We start from the raw sequence: 16,158 nt of genomic DNA, 5'->3' as shown, positions 1-16,158 counted from the left end.
CTTAGCACATTTATTGGAAAACCAAGGTAAAGGACGGGATTTTAAGGTGGAGTGTGGAATAAACAATTGCATTCCAGCAAGAGTAATTTCACTGACATGATCTGAGCAAACACTGACATCAGAAGTTTTGAAACAGAAATCCGACCAAGGAAAAGAAACCTCGCAGGTCATCCCATTTTGCAGAAATACCAACAAGAATGCCAAACAACACGAAGTTAGGAATAGCCATGAGAAAAAGGCTCCATTGGAGAAGAGAATTACCAAGTTGTGATCTGAGGTACCTAAAGGATCACTCATTTTGACCATGTACTTAGAGGGGTTGTTTGTGAGAAAAAGATCAAGCGTGTTGGCTGTATAGTTAGGATTGTCCAGTATTCTGGAAGGTAAATGAACAATCTGTGTGAGGTCATTAGTAATTGAAAAAAACCTCAGCATCTCGACCAGTTGGGTCAGTGTGACTAGAAAACGGAAGCCGGCTGGAGTTGTGAATATTAAAATCACCAAGGAACATTACCTCACTGTTGGGAAAGTTGGACTGGAGAAAGGTAGAGAACAGATGAATTTGACACAATGAGGTAGAGAGAGTTTAAGTCAGAGAAGATCGAAAAGAGGAGATTCCAAATTACCCAGACTAACAGGGAATATTGGAATGGACATATGCACAAGTACCACCTTTGAGGTGAAAGGAATCACACAGCGAATAATTTGGGCAACTGAGATGAGCAGTAGTTGACTCAACTGATAACTGAGATTCTGTCAGAAAAAGTACATGGGGTTTGGCAGACTGCAAGTGGTTTGTTTGTTATTTGTTTTATTAGGAGCATTAGCAACTAAGGCCATATTGCTCTGGGGATATGCGGTGGTCATTCCCTAACCTTTCTGCATCCTCCGTATTTGGTGGTCATGGGTTCAAACCCCGGTGTAATCAAGAAGCGTGTGCTATGCACTAATGCTCCTGCCCACCTGGCTACGGAGGGCCGACTGCAAGTGGAAATGGACATCATTGAGAGTAGAATTGAGACCACGTATATTTGTGAAATGAACTAGGAAGTGTTTGGGAGGTTTAGATCTTTTCGCAGATAAGCTTACTCTATTAGTTTGACTATTCATCGTGTATTCAATAGTAAGAAAGTGGGGGGGGGGGACATGCTGTATGAAGTAATGAAATTTTTGGATATGGTATACACATGGCAAGAATATACCCAGATCCTTGACATAACATGGCCTTGACAATGCCCCCCCCGCATACACACTACTTGGACTCCCTCCCGTCACTATCTGGCAGAGTAGAGGTAGCAAGATTATACACTAACCGATTCCGAAGACTCCTAGAGTTACCAATAGGTTCGGTCCAGTGTACTAACTAGTGGCCGGCCTGCGAACACTGTTTTAGAGCTGTACCCTCGAAATGTAAGGAAGATTGGATCTCGTCATGATGTCCATCACCATAAAACACTGTTTTAGAGCTGTACCCTCGACATGTAAGGAAGATTGGATCTTGCCATGATTTCCATCATAACGTCAAAAGTCATCAGTCATACTGCATGATTGAAGAGATGGGGAAGGGTTGACCGGAACTTAGCTCCGGAGACTAAACATAGGTTCCACCACTTCAAGCCTCCAATAAGCAAAGTAGTGGTATTGCATCGGTTGATGAGAGTCATCTACCACCTAGTATTGCCTGGTAACACAGAGGGGTGGCATTACTCTATGTGGTGTGGGTGCCACACCTCGACCCCTGCTTATGTTGGTTCACACCTGGGTGGTCACCCACATTGTGCTCGCACATGAGAGTTATACCCAGGATTACTAACAGTCCCACCATTGTCAAGGTGAAAGCACAGGATTTTGCTGCCACAGACCGTCCTTACTTCACCGAAATTGGGTTCACTTGACTTGAATGTCACCTGAATATCAGTTCCATCGGCATTTTAGACTCCCAGGTAGCAAGTACAGCTTGTCTGGCATATCTGAGAGAATGTCTGCAACAACCTCAAGGACCTCAAGTTTGGCAGGTATGAGAATAGTTTGTGCTAGCTTTAACTATTCTCAAGAATACATCTGCAAGGATTGCATGATCATAGCCTACTAGAACGGCATGAATGCAAAATGAAAACCAATTGTGACTGCGATTACTTTTCTTTTGTTCTGATAATTTTTTTTTAATAGATATTATTTTGTACAAGTTTTCATGCATGCTATGTTTCTATCAATGATATGCATATGACAGAATGAGTAAATTTAAAAGCTTATAATTAGAATACCCACTGTATACATTTAAAAAAAAAAAAATTTAAATGTACCTTATAAAGGAATAATTCCTTTTCCACAATGATTTTAACAGCTATTCTTGTTGGAAATACCTTAAAAAACATATTTCCGAATGTAAATTATGTGCATACATAATCCTTGTTGTATTCCTATTTTGCATACACATATTTATGTTTAAAACTCAATTCATACTAACCTTTATATTTCGCCACCACATCCTTGAGTGCATCTTTTTGGCTGTATACCTAAAATGATCAGAACTATCTGCCAGCATTTCTGTTAATATATAAAAAGATATTTTTCATTTTCTTTATTATTTTAACAAAAAGAAAATATAAATCAGTACAATCTCCAATTCATATATTTATTGCAAAAAAAAAAAAAACAGTGTCTTTTACGATCCTCACAATTAATATGATATATAAAAATAATTAGATTAGAGAGTTCTGATCTGATAACACAGGCATTCTGTGTGTTCTCTTCAAGATGCCTGGTCAGCGTGAAGAGGAAAAGACCAAACCCTCCAGCACATTACAGCACGACAAAACAAATGGCCCTCAGTCCCCAGTGGTTTTCACTCCCCCTCTCGCAGCAGCGAGAGGATCAGAGTGAAAGCAGAGGGTGCTAAGAATATCTGGGTACGACCAGGCTGCCATGCACGGAAACTGAACTTGGCCTGTTATAACGTAAGATTGCTTATCGGTGAAGAAAGGATATTAGAGCTGGAAAAGGAATTAAAAAATGTGAATTGGAATATCATCGGTCTGGCTGAAACAAGAAGAAGAAATGAATCACTTATAAGTTTATCAAGTGGAAATCTGCTGTACACCAATGGAAACAGTGAAAGAAGAGAAGGCAGAGTTGGCTCTATATTGGAAATTATAGACCAATTAGCTTGTTATCCCACATTTACAAGTTGTTTACAAGTGTCATTACTAACCGATTAGAAAGAATACTTAATGAGAATCAACCAAAACAGCAATCTGGCTTTAGGACAGGATTCTCAACTATGGATCACTTTCACGTAATATCACAGCTAATGGAGAAAGCAAATTAATATAAAACACCATTATGCCTGAAATTTGTGGATTATGAAAAAGCATTTAGTTCCATACAGCATAAGGCAATGTTTCGGGCACTGGAAAGATAAGGCGTAGATATCCCATATATTATGATTTTGAAGAAAATATATGAGAACGCTACCTCCTTTATTAGACTAGACAAAGACAACAGGAAATTTAAAATTGAGAAAGGAGTTCGACAAGGAGAGAGAACAATATCTCCGAAGTTGTTTACAGCTGCCCTTGAGGAAGCTTTCAGAAGATTAGACTGGTTGCAGAAAGGAGTCAACGTGAATGGAGCGTACCTAATCCATTTACGATTTGCAGATGACATTGTGGTCATAAGCCATGATCCCAAAGAATTAGAGGAAAATGTTAGTCAGTTATGCAGAGTTAGTAAGGATTTTGGACTAAAGATGAATATGGCTAAAACAAAAGTAATGATGAACAAGTATGCCACAGAAAGGGATATAATGATTGAAGGAGCAGTAATTGAAAAGGTGGAGTCATATATTTATCTGGGACAAGTCACTGGCTGTAATAATGATAAATGGCTGGAAGTCAAGAGAAGAATAAATTTTGGATGGATAGCATTCAGGAAATATAGTCACATACTGAGGAGCAATATCTGAATTTGTCTGAAACGTAGCTCACATCTGGTGAGTATGGACTTGGCACACCCAGGGTCCTGAGCTGGATATCATCTTTCTTCTTTTTCTTGGTGATTTCCTTCTACTTCTGACTCTTGTTCTCTCTCAGGGTAATCTTGAAATTTTTTTTTTTTTTTTTTTGGCTGGTGCAGCATAAGCCTCAGGCTTCCTTGCACCATATGGATGATAATAATAATAATAAATAATGAACCAATGTATACTTCCCACCATGACTTATGGAAGTGAAACTTGGGCACTCACCCAAAGAATGGAATAGAAGCTGAGAACGACACAGCGAAGAATGGAATGAATTATATTGGGAATCAGACTGTTAGATAAGAAGAAAAACACAGATTAGGCAGCAAACTCAAGTAAAGGACATTCTTATCAAAACTAAAGAACTAAAATGGTCTTGGGCAGGACACATAGCTCGAAGACATGATGCGGACTAAGAAAATAACAGAATGGTACCCAAGAGGAGCAAGAAGAAAACCTGGAAGACAATGACGGAGATGTCTTCCATTTACTACCCACAAACTCATGAGTTTGTGGGTAGTAAAAGGATGGCCATTGCATAAAACAGAAGGAACTGGAAAGCTGCTGGAGAGGCCTTCATCCTGCAGTGGATTGAAAATGGCTGATGATGATGATAAAAATGATTGGACCAAATTTCAATGCTTACATTAAAGTGGCGGGAAGAGGGGAAGCAAAGCTAAAACAGTATAAAGAAAATTGGGAATAAAACTAACAGTTTTTAGCTTTAATTTTTTCTTCATGCAAAAATAGAATTTTATGTGAAGCATAAAGAAAATTTTAAAAATTCTAATATTATTTGTACTATGGAATATTCTACTACTTCTCAAACATATCATAATTTATTTACATACTGGATTGAATTTAAATATGTTTAATATGGAAGTAGTCACATCAATTGCAATCTTGCCTGATCAAATTTGGTCATTTGAAGTTCTCTTTTCACATTCCAGTTTCACTTTATTCATGATGTTACCATTCACTAAATTATTCGATAAGCTAAAGGATGAGCTAATATTTTCTTTAAAAACTAATTAGAACTCATGCAGCATGAATGAGTAAAATTACTTTTAACCCAAAGCCAGATCTTCTCCCCACTATGGAGATCTCAAGCCTAGACTAGCTTGTAGGAAGGTTTCTTTAAGCCAGTGAGTCATTGATTGCTGGAACATGTTGCTTTCACAGGGTAGTTGAGGCAGACAGTTTGAATGAATTCAAAGGTCAACTGGATAGTTACCTATTGAGGAGGGAAGCAAATAATTTGTATTTTCTTATCTACTTTCTTTTTTTTTTTTATATAGGCCAATGCAGCAAAAGCCTGTGACTTCCTAACACTATATGTCCATTACTATCATATAAACACACAGTGTATATATATATATTCAAGCATGACAATTTCTTTAACAATCCATTTTTAACGAACACATAATTGTCTACTCCCTAATATCTGTTATCTGGGCCAATTGCACTGTTAAAATAAAGCTTGTGCAAAATATTCATGCAAGACATTAGCATTAGCATTAGCAAGGCACATGATGCAAGAAAGCAAGCTTATATAGCTGATGCTATATGATGCTATATATGATCCCCTCGCTCCAAATGTTTGTCAAGTTCTGCCTTGAATCTATTTAAGCTATCAATTTCTACAATGACAGATGGAAGGTTGTTCCAACAATCAACCACTCGCTGGCTAAAAGCAAACTTCTGCACATCTATCCTACAACCGTCTTTCCTCAATTTGAATTTATGCCCTCTCAGGTGATTATTCTGAGGAAGAGGAAGAATCCCATCTGCATTGAACATACTCAAACCATTCAAGGCTTTATACACCTCAATCAGATCACCTCGCAGGTGCCTAGTCTCCAGACACTGTAATTTGCAAAATATAAGCCTTTCTTCGTAAGTGCAAACCTTTGTTTCATTCACTAATCTTGTTGCCCTTCTCTGTACTTGTTCCAACAGCTCTACATCCTTCTTAAAATGAGGCCTCCAGATCTGTATACAGTACTCAAGGTGTGGCCTGACCATTGCTTTATACAAGGGGATAATCACCTCCTTATCCCTGCTAGAAAAATTCCTGTATATCATTGACAAGACACCATGAGCTACTCTTGCAGACCATCTGCACTGCTCAGAAAACTTCATATCGGCCTGCACAATTACCCCCAGGTCCTTTTCATTCTCTACCAATATCAGTATGGTACCACAGAGTTGATACGTTACTCTGGGATTACTGCTTCCCGTATGTAGTACTTTATATTTGTCAATGTTAAACTACATTTGCCACCTCTCAGCACATCTGCTCAACTTTTCTAGATCCTGTTGCAGCAGTGTACTGTCATTAGTGCCATTAACAACCCTGCCAACTTTCGTATCATCTGCAAACTTGGACATTAAGCCTGATATACCATCATCAATATCATTTATAAATACAGAAAACAACAATGGACCCAACACTGAACCCTGAGGGACTCCACTATTAACATTAGTCCATGAGAAGCAGTGTCCATTGATTACCACTCTCTGACTTCTCCCACTCAACCATCCCTTTATCCATAGCAGCAATTTGCCTCCAATGCCACACTGCTCCAATTTGTGCAGCAGTCTTCCATGTGCAACAGTATCAAAGGCATTTCTAAGATCCAAATATATGATATCAAAGTTATTCTTTGCATCCAGTTCCTTTGTGACTACATCATAGTATCCAATGAAATTAGTCAGACAAGACTTCCCCTTAACAAAGCCATGCTGTGTCCGAGCTATAACTGAAGTCTTGTCTAGATGATCCTGCAATGCTTCTTTAACCAGTGCCTCCATTAATTTCCATGGAACAGAAGTTAAACTAACAGGTCTGTAACTACCTGTGTCTCCCTTTGATCTTCCTTTGTGGATTGGGGTCACATTTACACATCTCCAGTCCATGGGTACCTCCCTTGAATCCAGGGAAGTTCTCATAATTATGGCTAAGGGTCTGCTTGCTTCCTTTGCTGCCTCCTTTAATATAACTGGATAGATTCCATCCACCCCAGGTGCCTTTCTTATGTTTATCTTCAACAATTTCTCTTCCACTTTACTCTCAGTTATTACAAGGTTATCTTTGTTTGTTTGGTTGGTTTGGATTTTATTGGCGCATTAGCAACTAAGGCTATAATGCGCCACGACCAGGTAATTCCTAAAAATTTAACATCTCAGTGACCTAATTAATTAGGCCACCATGTCCAGATCTAAAGACAAAAAACATAAATAAATAATAACATATAAAATTTAAATACGATTAAAAACCTTTATTGCTTTCAAAAAGCTAAAAATAGCAGACACGTCATTGTCGGATAAAATCTGACTGAGTGTATAAGGCTCAGTCAGATGATTAAAAGCGGTAAAACGGGTGCTGCTAAAATCTGGACAGTCAATTAAAAGGTGTCTGATCGTTAAAATTGTGCCACAGGACTCACACATAGGAGGGTCATCAGCCCTCAGCAAAAATGAATGAGTTAAATGACTGTGTCCTATGCGGGTCCAGGCAAGAACAACTTCCTCCTTATGATTCCTGCGCAGACTAGACTGCCACGGTTCAAATATAGGCTTTATACAATATAGTTTATTCCCAGTCTGTCTATTCCACGAGTCCTGCCATTGGGAGTGTATGTTTTGGTGTATTATTTCCCTGTAGTCTGTATAGGGGACTGACAGGCAGCGATTATTATTGGGAATTGCTGATTTGGCTGCAGCGTCAGCCAAATCATTTCCCCTAATCCCAATGTGGCTGGGAATCCAGCAGAAGTGGATATCATATTCACGTCCACGGAGGAAGTGAATCTTCTGCTGAATATTAGACAGAACTGGATGAGGATTATATCTCACAGATATTAAAGCCTGTAACATGCTTGAGACAATCGGAATATAAAATGAACCGTTTGTATTGGCATTCACTAATGTGATCCAAGGCTAACTCAATAGCGTGCAGCTCTGCAGTAAATATACTGCATTCCGAGGGAATCTGCTCCGATGTACAGCTGTCTGTAAAGACAGCAGCAGATCCCACATATGATTCTGACTTCGAACCATCTGTGTAAACTGGCGCGAAATCAGAATGTTCAGCTCGGTGTGCTAAATAAAGCTGCAGGTAGACAGACGATGGAGTGTCCGACTTTGCCCAATTTCTAAGGGACAAGTCACATGTTGGAACATGAGCATGCCAGGGTGGAAGGGGTTGCTTTGGTGTTTGGGCAACCTTGTCTACCTTAATATTAAGTTCTTTGAGTAGCTCTTGGAGACGAATACCAAAAGAACGATTGGCAGTCTTATGGGTGTTGTACAAACAGAATTCTATTTCAGGATGAAATAGAATGAATTAGCAGCTTTGATTAATGTAAGCAATGATTTTTTTCATTCTTGTTAGAGTTACACCTGATGTTAGGGGGAGGGCATTTAAGTAGGCTATTGGGTTAAGAATAGAAGATAAGAGGGTTAAAAGTGTTGTAAAAGAGAATATCTGATAAAGGAGTAATTAAAGGTATGTTGTTGTTGTTATTTGGTTTTTAGGAGCATTAGCAACTAAGGCCATATTGCTCCGGAGATATGTGGTGGTCATTCCCTGACCTTTCTCAATCTTCCGTATTTGGTGGTCATGGGCTCGAACCCCGGTCTAATCAAGAAGCATGTGCTATGCACTGCTGCTCCTGCCCACGGAGGTTCCCTTAAAGGTATGTATGAAAGAAAGATAAGGGAAGATTTTGTTGTAAGTGAGAGGATTTTCTGGCAGTATTAGGCATTGGAAGGGGACATTAAAATTGTATGCTTCCCTCCTCACACAGATATATATCCAGTAGACCTCTGAATTTATTCAAACTGTCAACCTCAACTAACTGCAAGGGCAACTTGTTCCAGCCATCAATGACTAAAAGAAAACTTCCTACAATCTAATCTAAACCTCAAGCCCTGTAATTTGAATTTATGACCCCTAGTTCTGGAATTGTTTAGAACAGGAGGAGTATCAATATTTAAAATACTAACAGCTCAGCATACGTTACTATTGGCAAGAACACTGCTTTATAACACAAATTCAATGTTTTCTTATTTAATCCTCAATTTGCCTCCTGTGCTTTTCTAATTACCACTGCACTAAAAACTGTTACTTTATCTCTCAGCCACTCAACATAAGTTATAAAATTCAGTTTATCATCTAGGACAACCCCCAGATATTTCAAACTTCTAACATATTCCACCAGTTTACTATAAATTAAAATTCTGGGTGGTCAACCATAATTCAACAGTGAAAATTCCACCTTCATTCATTTTACAAATCCCTCTGAGAGCCTTATAAACCTCAATCAGGTCACCTCTGATGTGCCTGGTTGACAAGCTGCTCTGTAGCCCACATAATTGGAGTCTTTCCTTATACGGTCGTCGGTCGTCCTTTTGCCGATTTCACCATTCGAGTTGCCTGTCTTTGGACCCTTTAAAGAAGCTTGATATCTTTCTTCAGATGAGATCTCCATACTTGAACAGTATTCCAAATGTGGTCTTACATTTGCCTTATACAGTGGGATAATGATCTCCCTATCCTTACAGGATAGCATTCGATAAATCATTGATAGGGCACCATGGCCTTACCTGGCTGACTGTTTACACTGTTTTTTGCCTGTATTATAATTATACCTGGCTGACTGTAATTGTATTATACCTGGCTGACTGTTTACACTGTTATTTGCCTGTATTATAACTCCCAGATCACTTTCCTCCTCCACTATTTTTAATTCAACTCCACCAAGTATAAGATCTTGCATTTAGCAGCATTAAAACATAGCTGCCACTTCTCCGACAAACTTTAAAGTCTGTTCAAGTCATCCTGAAGGAGTGCTGCTTGGCACTGATCATTAATGACTCTGCCAATCATTATACCATCTGCAAATTTTGATATCATGCCTTCTATCGCTTTGTCAATCTCATTTATGAAAATGAGAAACAACAATGGTCCAAGAACCGATCCTTGAGGGATCCACTCCTGACGTTACTCCTGATGTGATTAATGGATAATCTGAAGAATATCCATTAATCACAACCCTCTGTCTTCTGCCCTGCAGCCACCCAGCAATCCATCTTAGGATCTTATCAGTAATCCCAATCTGTTCAAGCTTATACAGCAACTCTTGTGTGGGACCGAGTCAAATGCTTTACTAAAAACTAAAACTATTTTGACATTATTCCTTAAATCTAGCTCATGAGTAACTGCGTCAAAATAGCTTACTAAGTTAGTTAAGCATGATTTACCTTTGACAAAGCAATATTGTGTGTCCTTCAGAATGCCATATATATCTAAATGTTTCTGTATTGCACTCTTTTTCTGCTTTTTCTTACTACTGAAGTCAGACTAACAGGTCTGTAGTTACCAACTTTACTCTTAAAACTGCTTTTATGTATTGGCAATACACTGGCACTTCTCCAATCCAAAGGAATCTCACCTGAGTCCAAAGATGGCTGCATAATTAATCCCAATCTCTCCCTCAAAACTACAGGGTATATGGCTTCAACTCTGGGAGCCTCACTTGCCTTTATGCTCGAGTTTTTCTAATAAACAATCATCCATAATTACAATGACATTAATTTCACATGGCTCGGCCTCAACTCAGACAGACTTCTCAGCCTAAAGAGTCTTTCAGCAGTAAAGACAAACACAAATACCTGCTCAATTTATCCACAACATCAGCTGGGTTGTCTAAGACATTTCCACGCCTAATCTGATTCACTTTTTACATTCTTGTATTCACATACATGAAAAATTCCTTCTCCCCATTCTTTGCTCTCTTAGCCAATGCTTTCTCATATGCAGCCTTGACCTCTCTGACCTTATTTGTGGTACTATTACAGATTATTGATTCTTGATCATAATTTTTTTTTGTAGTGTGAAATAATAATAAGATAGAAGTACACTGAAAGGACAGAATTCATAGGATACCTGGTTCCTGGGCAATGCGATGCTGTCACCCCTCTCACTAGTGGAAAAACCTACCACTTGGCAGGTATATAGGTACACTACATTCAAGTAGACAGTAATTTGGTCAGTATGGATAAATGCTGTGAGTTAATCGACCTTGAAAGAGGGGTGATAGCGGGCGCCCAATGCATGGGTCACTCCATTGTGAAGATGGTACAGAAATTGCACTATCCCTGTTCAACAATAACAAAAGCATATCAGGAATACACCATTTCCAGAATAATATCTCACATGGACAGTGCTGTGGGCGGAGAAAGGTGGTGGATGAAAGTGGCCTTTAATGTTTGTCACACTGTTCAGTTAACCAGAGAGCAACAGCATCCGACCCACCATAGTCCCATTACTAACACCATGACACAGAACTCTACGCCTCAACTGGGTGAAAGAACATCGGAACTGGACCTTGGATGATTGGAAATGGGTTTCCTGGTCCAATGAGTTCTGTTTCCAGTTATTTCAAGTGGATGGGAGGGTGCATATCCAGCAGAAACTGTACAAAGCTATGCACCTGTCATATCAACAAGGAACTGTTCAGGCAGGTGGACAGTCGGTAATGGTCTGAGGCATGTTCAACTGGCACACGTTGAGACCTCTGGTACATCTAGACACATCAATAAATGGTACAGGTTACATGTCCATCCTTGCACACCATCTGCATTCCCTTCATTATTGTGCACCCACAGGACAATGCACCTCCCCCAACAGAGCCGTGATGACTAGAATGTGGTTTGAAGAGCATTCCGAGATTTTACCACCATGGAATGGCCTCCTCGTTCACCAGACATGATCCCTGTGGAGCATCTTTGAGATGCTGTGGAAAGGTCCATTCGAGCTTTGGATCCTCCACCCAGGAATGCAATGGAATTATGGACAGCGGTGCAGCAAGCATGGATGGATGGAAATACCTGGGGAATGCTTTTGTGAACTAGTGGACTCAATGCCTTGCCATGTGACTGCCCTTATCCGGGTGAAAGGTGGGCCTACCTGTTACTAGGTAGGTACCCCATGATTTCTGTCCACTCAGTGTACAATCAGTTAGACAACTGATAATAAGAAGGATGCAATTATAGGAATCACAGTCTAGAGAGAATTATAACTTAAATAGTTATAATTTGGCATCATTATATTTCACAACTGGGTTGTCATGAGATATACTTATTGATGCCAATTTATAACTTTTTAAGTAGTTGGCTATGTACTGAAATGATGCAATTGCACTAACTTGTACATTAGTTAAACTCTTTAAATAAACTGAGGCTTTAGCCCTAAACTATATTGTAATCTAAATTACTCCACACCATCAGGCATCTCTCATATTGTGGATTTATAGTTCGCAACTGGGTTGTCATCACTGTAACACCAGGATACCTGCCCACTCACTGATGAAGAGCCAATAAGCTCCGAAATAGTGCCATATGGGTGATGATATCCACTGAGAATAAATAACAATAGTCTTCTCTATGGTGAAGTATTACTTATTCGAGGTAGTGCAATATCATGGCGACTTGTTGCGAAGGTATTCACAATATGAGATATACTTATGAGATATATTGCATCATTTCAGTACATAGCCAACTACTTAAATAGTTATATCTCATACTTATGAGATATAACTATTTAAGTAGTTGGCTATGTACTGAAATGATGCAATTGCACTAAATTGTACATTAGTTAAAATCTTTACATAACCTGAGGCTTTAGCCTTAAACTATATCGTAATATTAAATACACCATAACAGTGTAAGGTATGCAGAGGAAGAAAAAGCATTAGTTTAAAGAAAGAGAGGAAAGAGAAATAAACAAAGAAAGAAGAAATGAAATACTGCTACCAGTAACTCCTATCACATCTATTTAACTTCCCCTTAATACCAGTATCCTTTCCCCACCTCCTGAACCCAAACTTTAACTGGTAGACTCCACTACCTCAAACCTTTTTTCTGATCTTAACAGTCCCCTGTGTAGGATGGGTTTCTTCCACAGAGATCCTCCCTCTATCCCTTTGACTTCCAATTTCCAGGTTGAAAGTCTTCCTATCATCTACCTTCCTTATCTTCATCCCCTTTTCCTCCCCTAACACTCAAATATTGTCTCTGCAATCCCTTTCCAATAAAAATTTGCAGAGTTGTGTTTTTTTTTTTGTTTTGGGCCCTCCCTGGCAAGATCCACCAATGTCCAGGGTTCATTCCACCAGCATCTTCACCCTACACCTGGCCTACATCCTCACGGTGGTGGATGGGCAACAGGGGTCCCACTAAAGGCCCCTGCAGCTAAATGACTGGAGGACCAACATATCACTGCAACCTAACACTGCACTATGCAGACTACACGACCACTCACACTCTGGCCTTTACAGAGTTTGTATTGCAACACAGATTTGAGGAGACCCTGTGCTGCTTGACAAGAAACACTACAACACCATGTCCTTTCTGTACACATTGTACTTCCCATAATGAAATTCTGCATCCCTTGTGTCTGAGTGACACCACATTTCCAAAATCCCTACAATGTCTGCATTTGATGACTACCAGTACTTCAAATTCATCAAAATTATTTACTATGCTTCTAGCATTAGTGTCAATGCAATTAGACTTAGCGTTTAGGGTCAAGAAGCATCAGTGGCTATCCACAACTCTGCATATGTAAGCATACAGTGTCGCATGTTTTTGAATATGTGACAATTTCTGAATAGTGTAACATGGCTCTGGTCCTGCATCATCTCTATTCTGCTTATCTAGCCTGTTTGCATTTCCTTCATGTTTCCAATATTGAACTTTATGCACCTCAATGGAGGAGATTATGATGCTTCAGAGATCAAGTTAAAATCACAGAACATAATGAATTCAAAAAACAGGGGCTCTGAAAATGCATCTAACAGTGCCAAAATTGCTGGACTCAAGTCCCAAGGGTGATGGTATGGAGCACATGGTGACTATATTTTTTAATAATACAATCATAGAGGTTTCAGATTACACTTCATAGATCTTTGTATAAGAATGCACTGAAATCATCTTTCACTGTATTCTTATACAAAGAGCATGAAGTGTAATCTTTCAGTACATTCTTCCTAACATATCACATCCAATTTCACTCTCCACTTACCTGATCTGTCTTCTAAATCTTCTAACTTTGTTCCTCGTTCTGCTACCTTACCAATATTATCTCTCATTAGATTAGACACTTCACCAACTTGAATTTGAACCCTTCAAGAAAAAAAAAAAAAAACAATAAAATAAAATAATAATTGCAACAAATTAAAATTGCATTTAAATTATCATATCGAGGAAGTGAAATATCACCTATTTTAACCCAGCAGTAGTATCATGTCATTTGACAGGCCATGCAGGAAAATATTTAATCCTGGTGATGCACTGGTTGTGGATTAGTAGTTGTTCCTTTTTGTACCTTCTGAATAGTGTCTTTTAGTTTGTATGTTCTGCTTATTTTTTTCCATTTATATTGTTGTTCACTTTGCATAAGCTGAAGTGGCCTGTGAGGCTACTTGATATTGTTTATGTTATACTATTGTGTCTAGTCAAGTATGTTTCGCTGTGTAGTAAAACAACACAGTTTTTTAACATAATGGCATGTTTTCCACTATTGAAAAGCTTTTCAAAGTTCACCACTTGCCTATTTAGATATTATCATGAAAAATATGAGAAATTTCAACAGAAGATGCTTCATCATCATATTTCACAAGCCTATAAAAGGGAGGAGCAGTACTGACATAGTTGGATGTTACATATATCAGCCAGAATACTAAATACTGGCCGACCGGGCTGTTGTTGTTGTTTGGTTTTTAGGAGCATTAGCAACTAAGGCCATATTGCTCTGGGGTATGCGGTGGTCATTTCCTGACCTTTCCGCATCCTCCGTATTTGGTGGTGACGGGCTCGAAAGCCGACCGGGCTAGCCGAGTGGGTAAAGTACCTGCCCGGCAACCCAAAGGTCACGGGTTCGATTCCCGCCTCGGGCTTGGATCAAAGTACTGCAAAAACCTTGGGAGGTGCAATATGGCCACAGAAGCCGATGCGCCAACAACTACCAAATCAAATCAAAAAAAAAAAAAAAAAACTAAATACTGATCATCATGATTTTTTATTTTCCTAATGAATTTATTAGCAAGCATCAAATGACATTTCTCAGTAATAATACATATGGTGGCACTATTCAAAGAAGTCTATTCATAAAAAAAATTAAAAATAAAAGATGGTCACAAATTGATATATTGTCATTTTTTTTGTATTCAGTCATGCAGAATTCATGTAGTGAATATCACAAGAACCTTGCAAAAAAAAGGATACGAATCATTTCACATTCATAATAATCAATACATATACAAGCAAAATTAATAGAAATTTATTATTTTTTTTTCATTATAATATATTAATTTCAAATTTTTGTATAAATATTGGTTTAATTTGTTGTATTGAAGGAATGCTGAAGTTTTGTACAAGTAATGCCTCTATGAACTTATGGCAGAGATTAACTGTTGCATTTTTCTAAAAATGTAAGTATAATTAATATATATTTTTTTCCAATGAAGCTAATAGTTTTAGTAGGAAAAAAAAATACATTGACAAAATTTTCAGCGATTATTAAAAAAATTAAGAAATAAATTTCAAAAGCATTGCAATCTTATGCAAAACATCAAATACATATTTCAAATATTAAAGTTAAAATCTAAGTCCAGTCAGGCTATGTGATATCACTTGTCTTACAAAATGGTATGATACACTGGTGTGCAAGATTTAAGGACCAGTCAGATTTTCACCTGTAGCTTCTCATAGGAGTGGCCTGGATATGGGAAAAGCATACCAAAGCAATAAATGGTACAGAGAGAGACTTTATTCAAAAATGGCAACATAGCACTGGCTGCCATGATGCAGATGCATCACTGCTAAAGATGGAACAAAGGGTAGAGGTGGTCCTCAGTAGGAGATATGGCCACCCCTAATGTCGATGCAGGCTTTGCACTGCCTGTTCATACTTAGAATAATAATAACAACCAAAATAGCCTTCTTCTTCCAAACCAGCTCTGGCAGTTGCTTTACAGGAGGAGTGGAGGTGAATTCCAGTTGACAGCTACCAGAAGTTTGTAGAAAAAATGCCCAGAAGGTGGAAGCTGTCATACAGACCAAAGGTGGTAGTA

At 38.6% G+C, this 16,158-nt stretch overlaps 1 protein-coding gene across 2 annotated transcripts in view; it reads right to left on the bottom strand.

Annotated features, from left to right (window-relative positions):
- The window catches only part of LOC150089423 (vesicle-associated membrane protein 4-like), a 67,175-nt gene that overhangs the window by 21,905 nt on the left and 29,112 nt on the right, over window positions 1–16,158 (bottom strand). For both annotated transcript variants that reach the window (XM_090368578.1, XM_090368577.1), the window contains exons 5-6: window positions 14,109–14,209; window positions 2,468–2,547 (exon numbers count right to left, since the gene is read on the bottom strand). In XM_090368578.1, the coding sequence (XP_090224704.1) occupies window positions 2,468–2,547; window positions 14,109–14,209 (181 nt within the window). The remainder of the gene's footprint in view (window positions 1–2,467; window positions 2,548–14,108; window positions 14,210–16,158) is intronic.

This window comes from Mastigoproctus giganteus, chromosome 2, assembly GCF_048544385.1.
Source record: "Mastigoproctus giganteus isolate SK-2022 chromosome 2, ASM4854438v1, whole genome shotgun sequence".
Lineage (NCBI taxonomy): Eukaryota > Metazoa > Arthropoda > Arachnida > Uropygi > Thelyphonidae > Mastigoproctus > Mastigoproctus giganteus.
The sequence above is the reverse complement of the archived record's forward strand: the minus strand, read 5'-3'. Positions and strand labels throughout refer to the sequence as shown.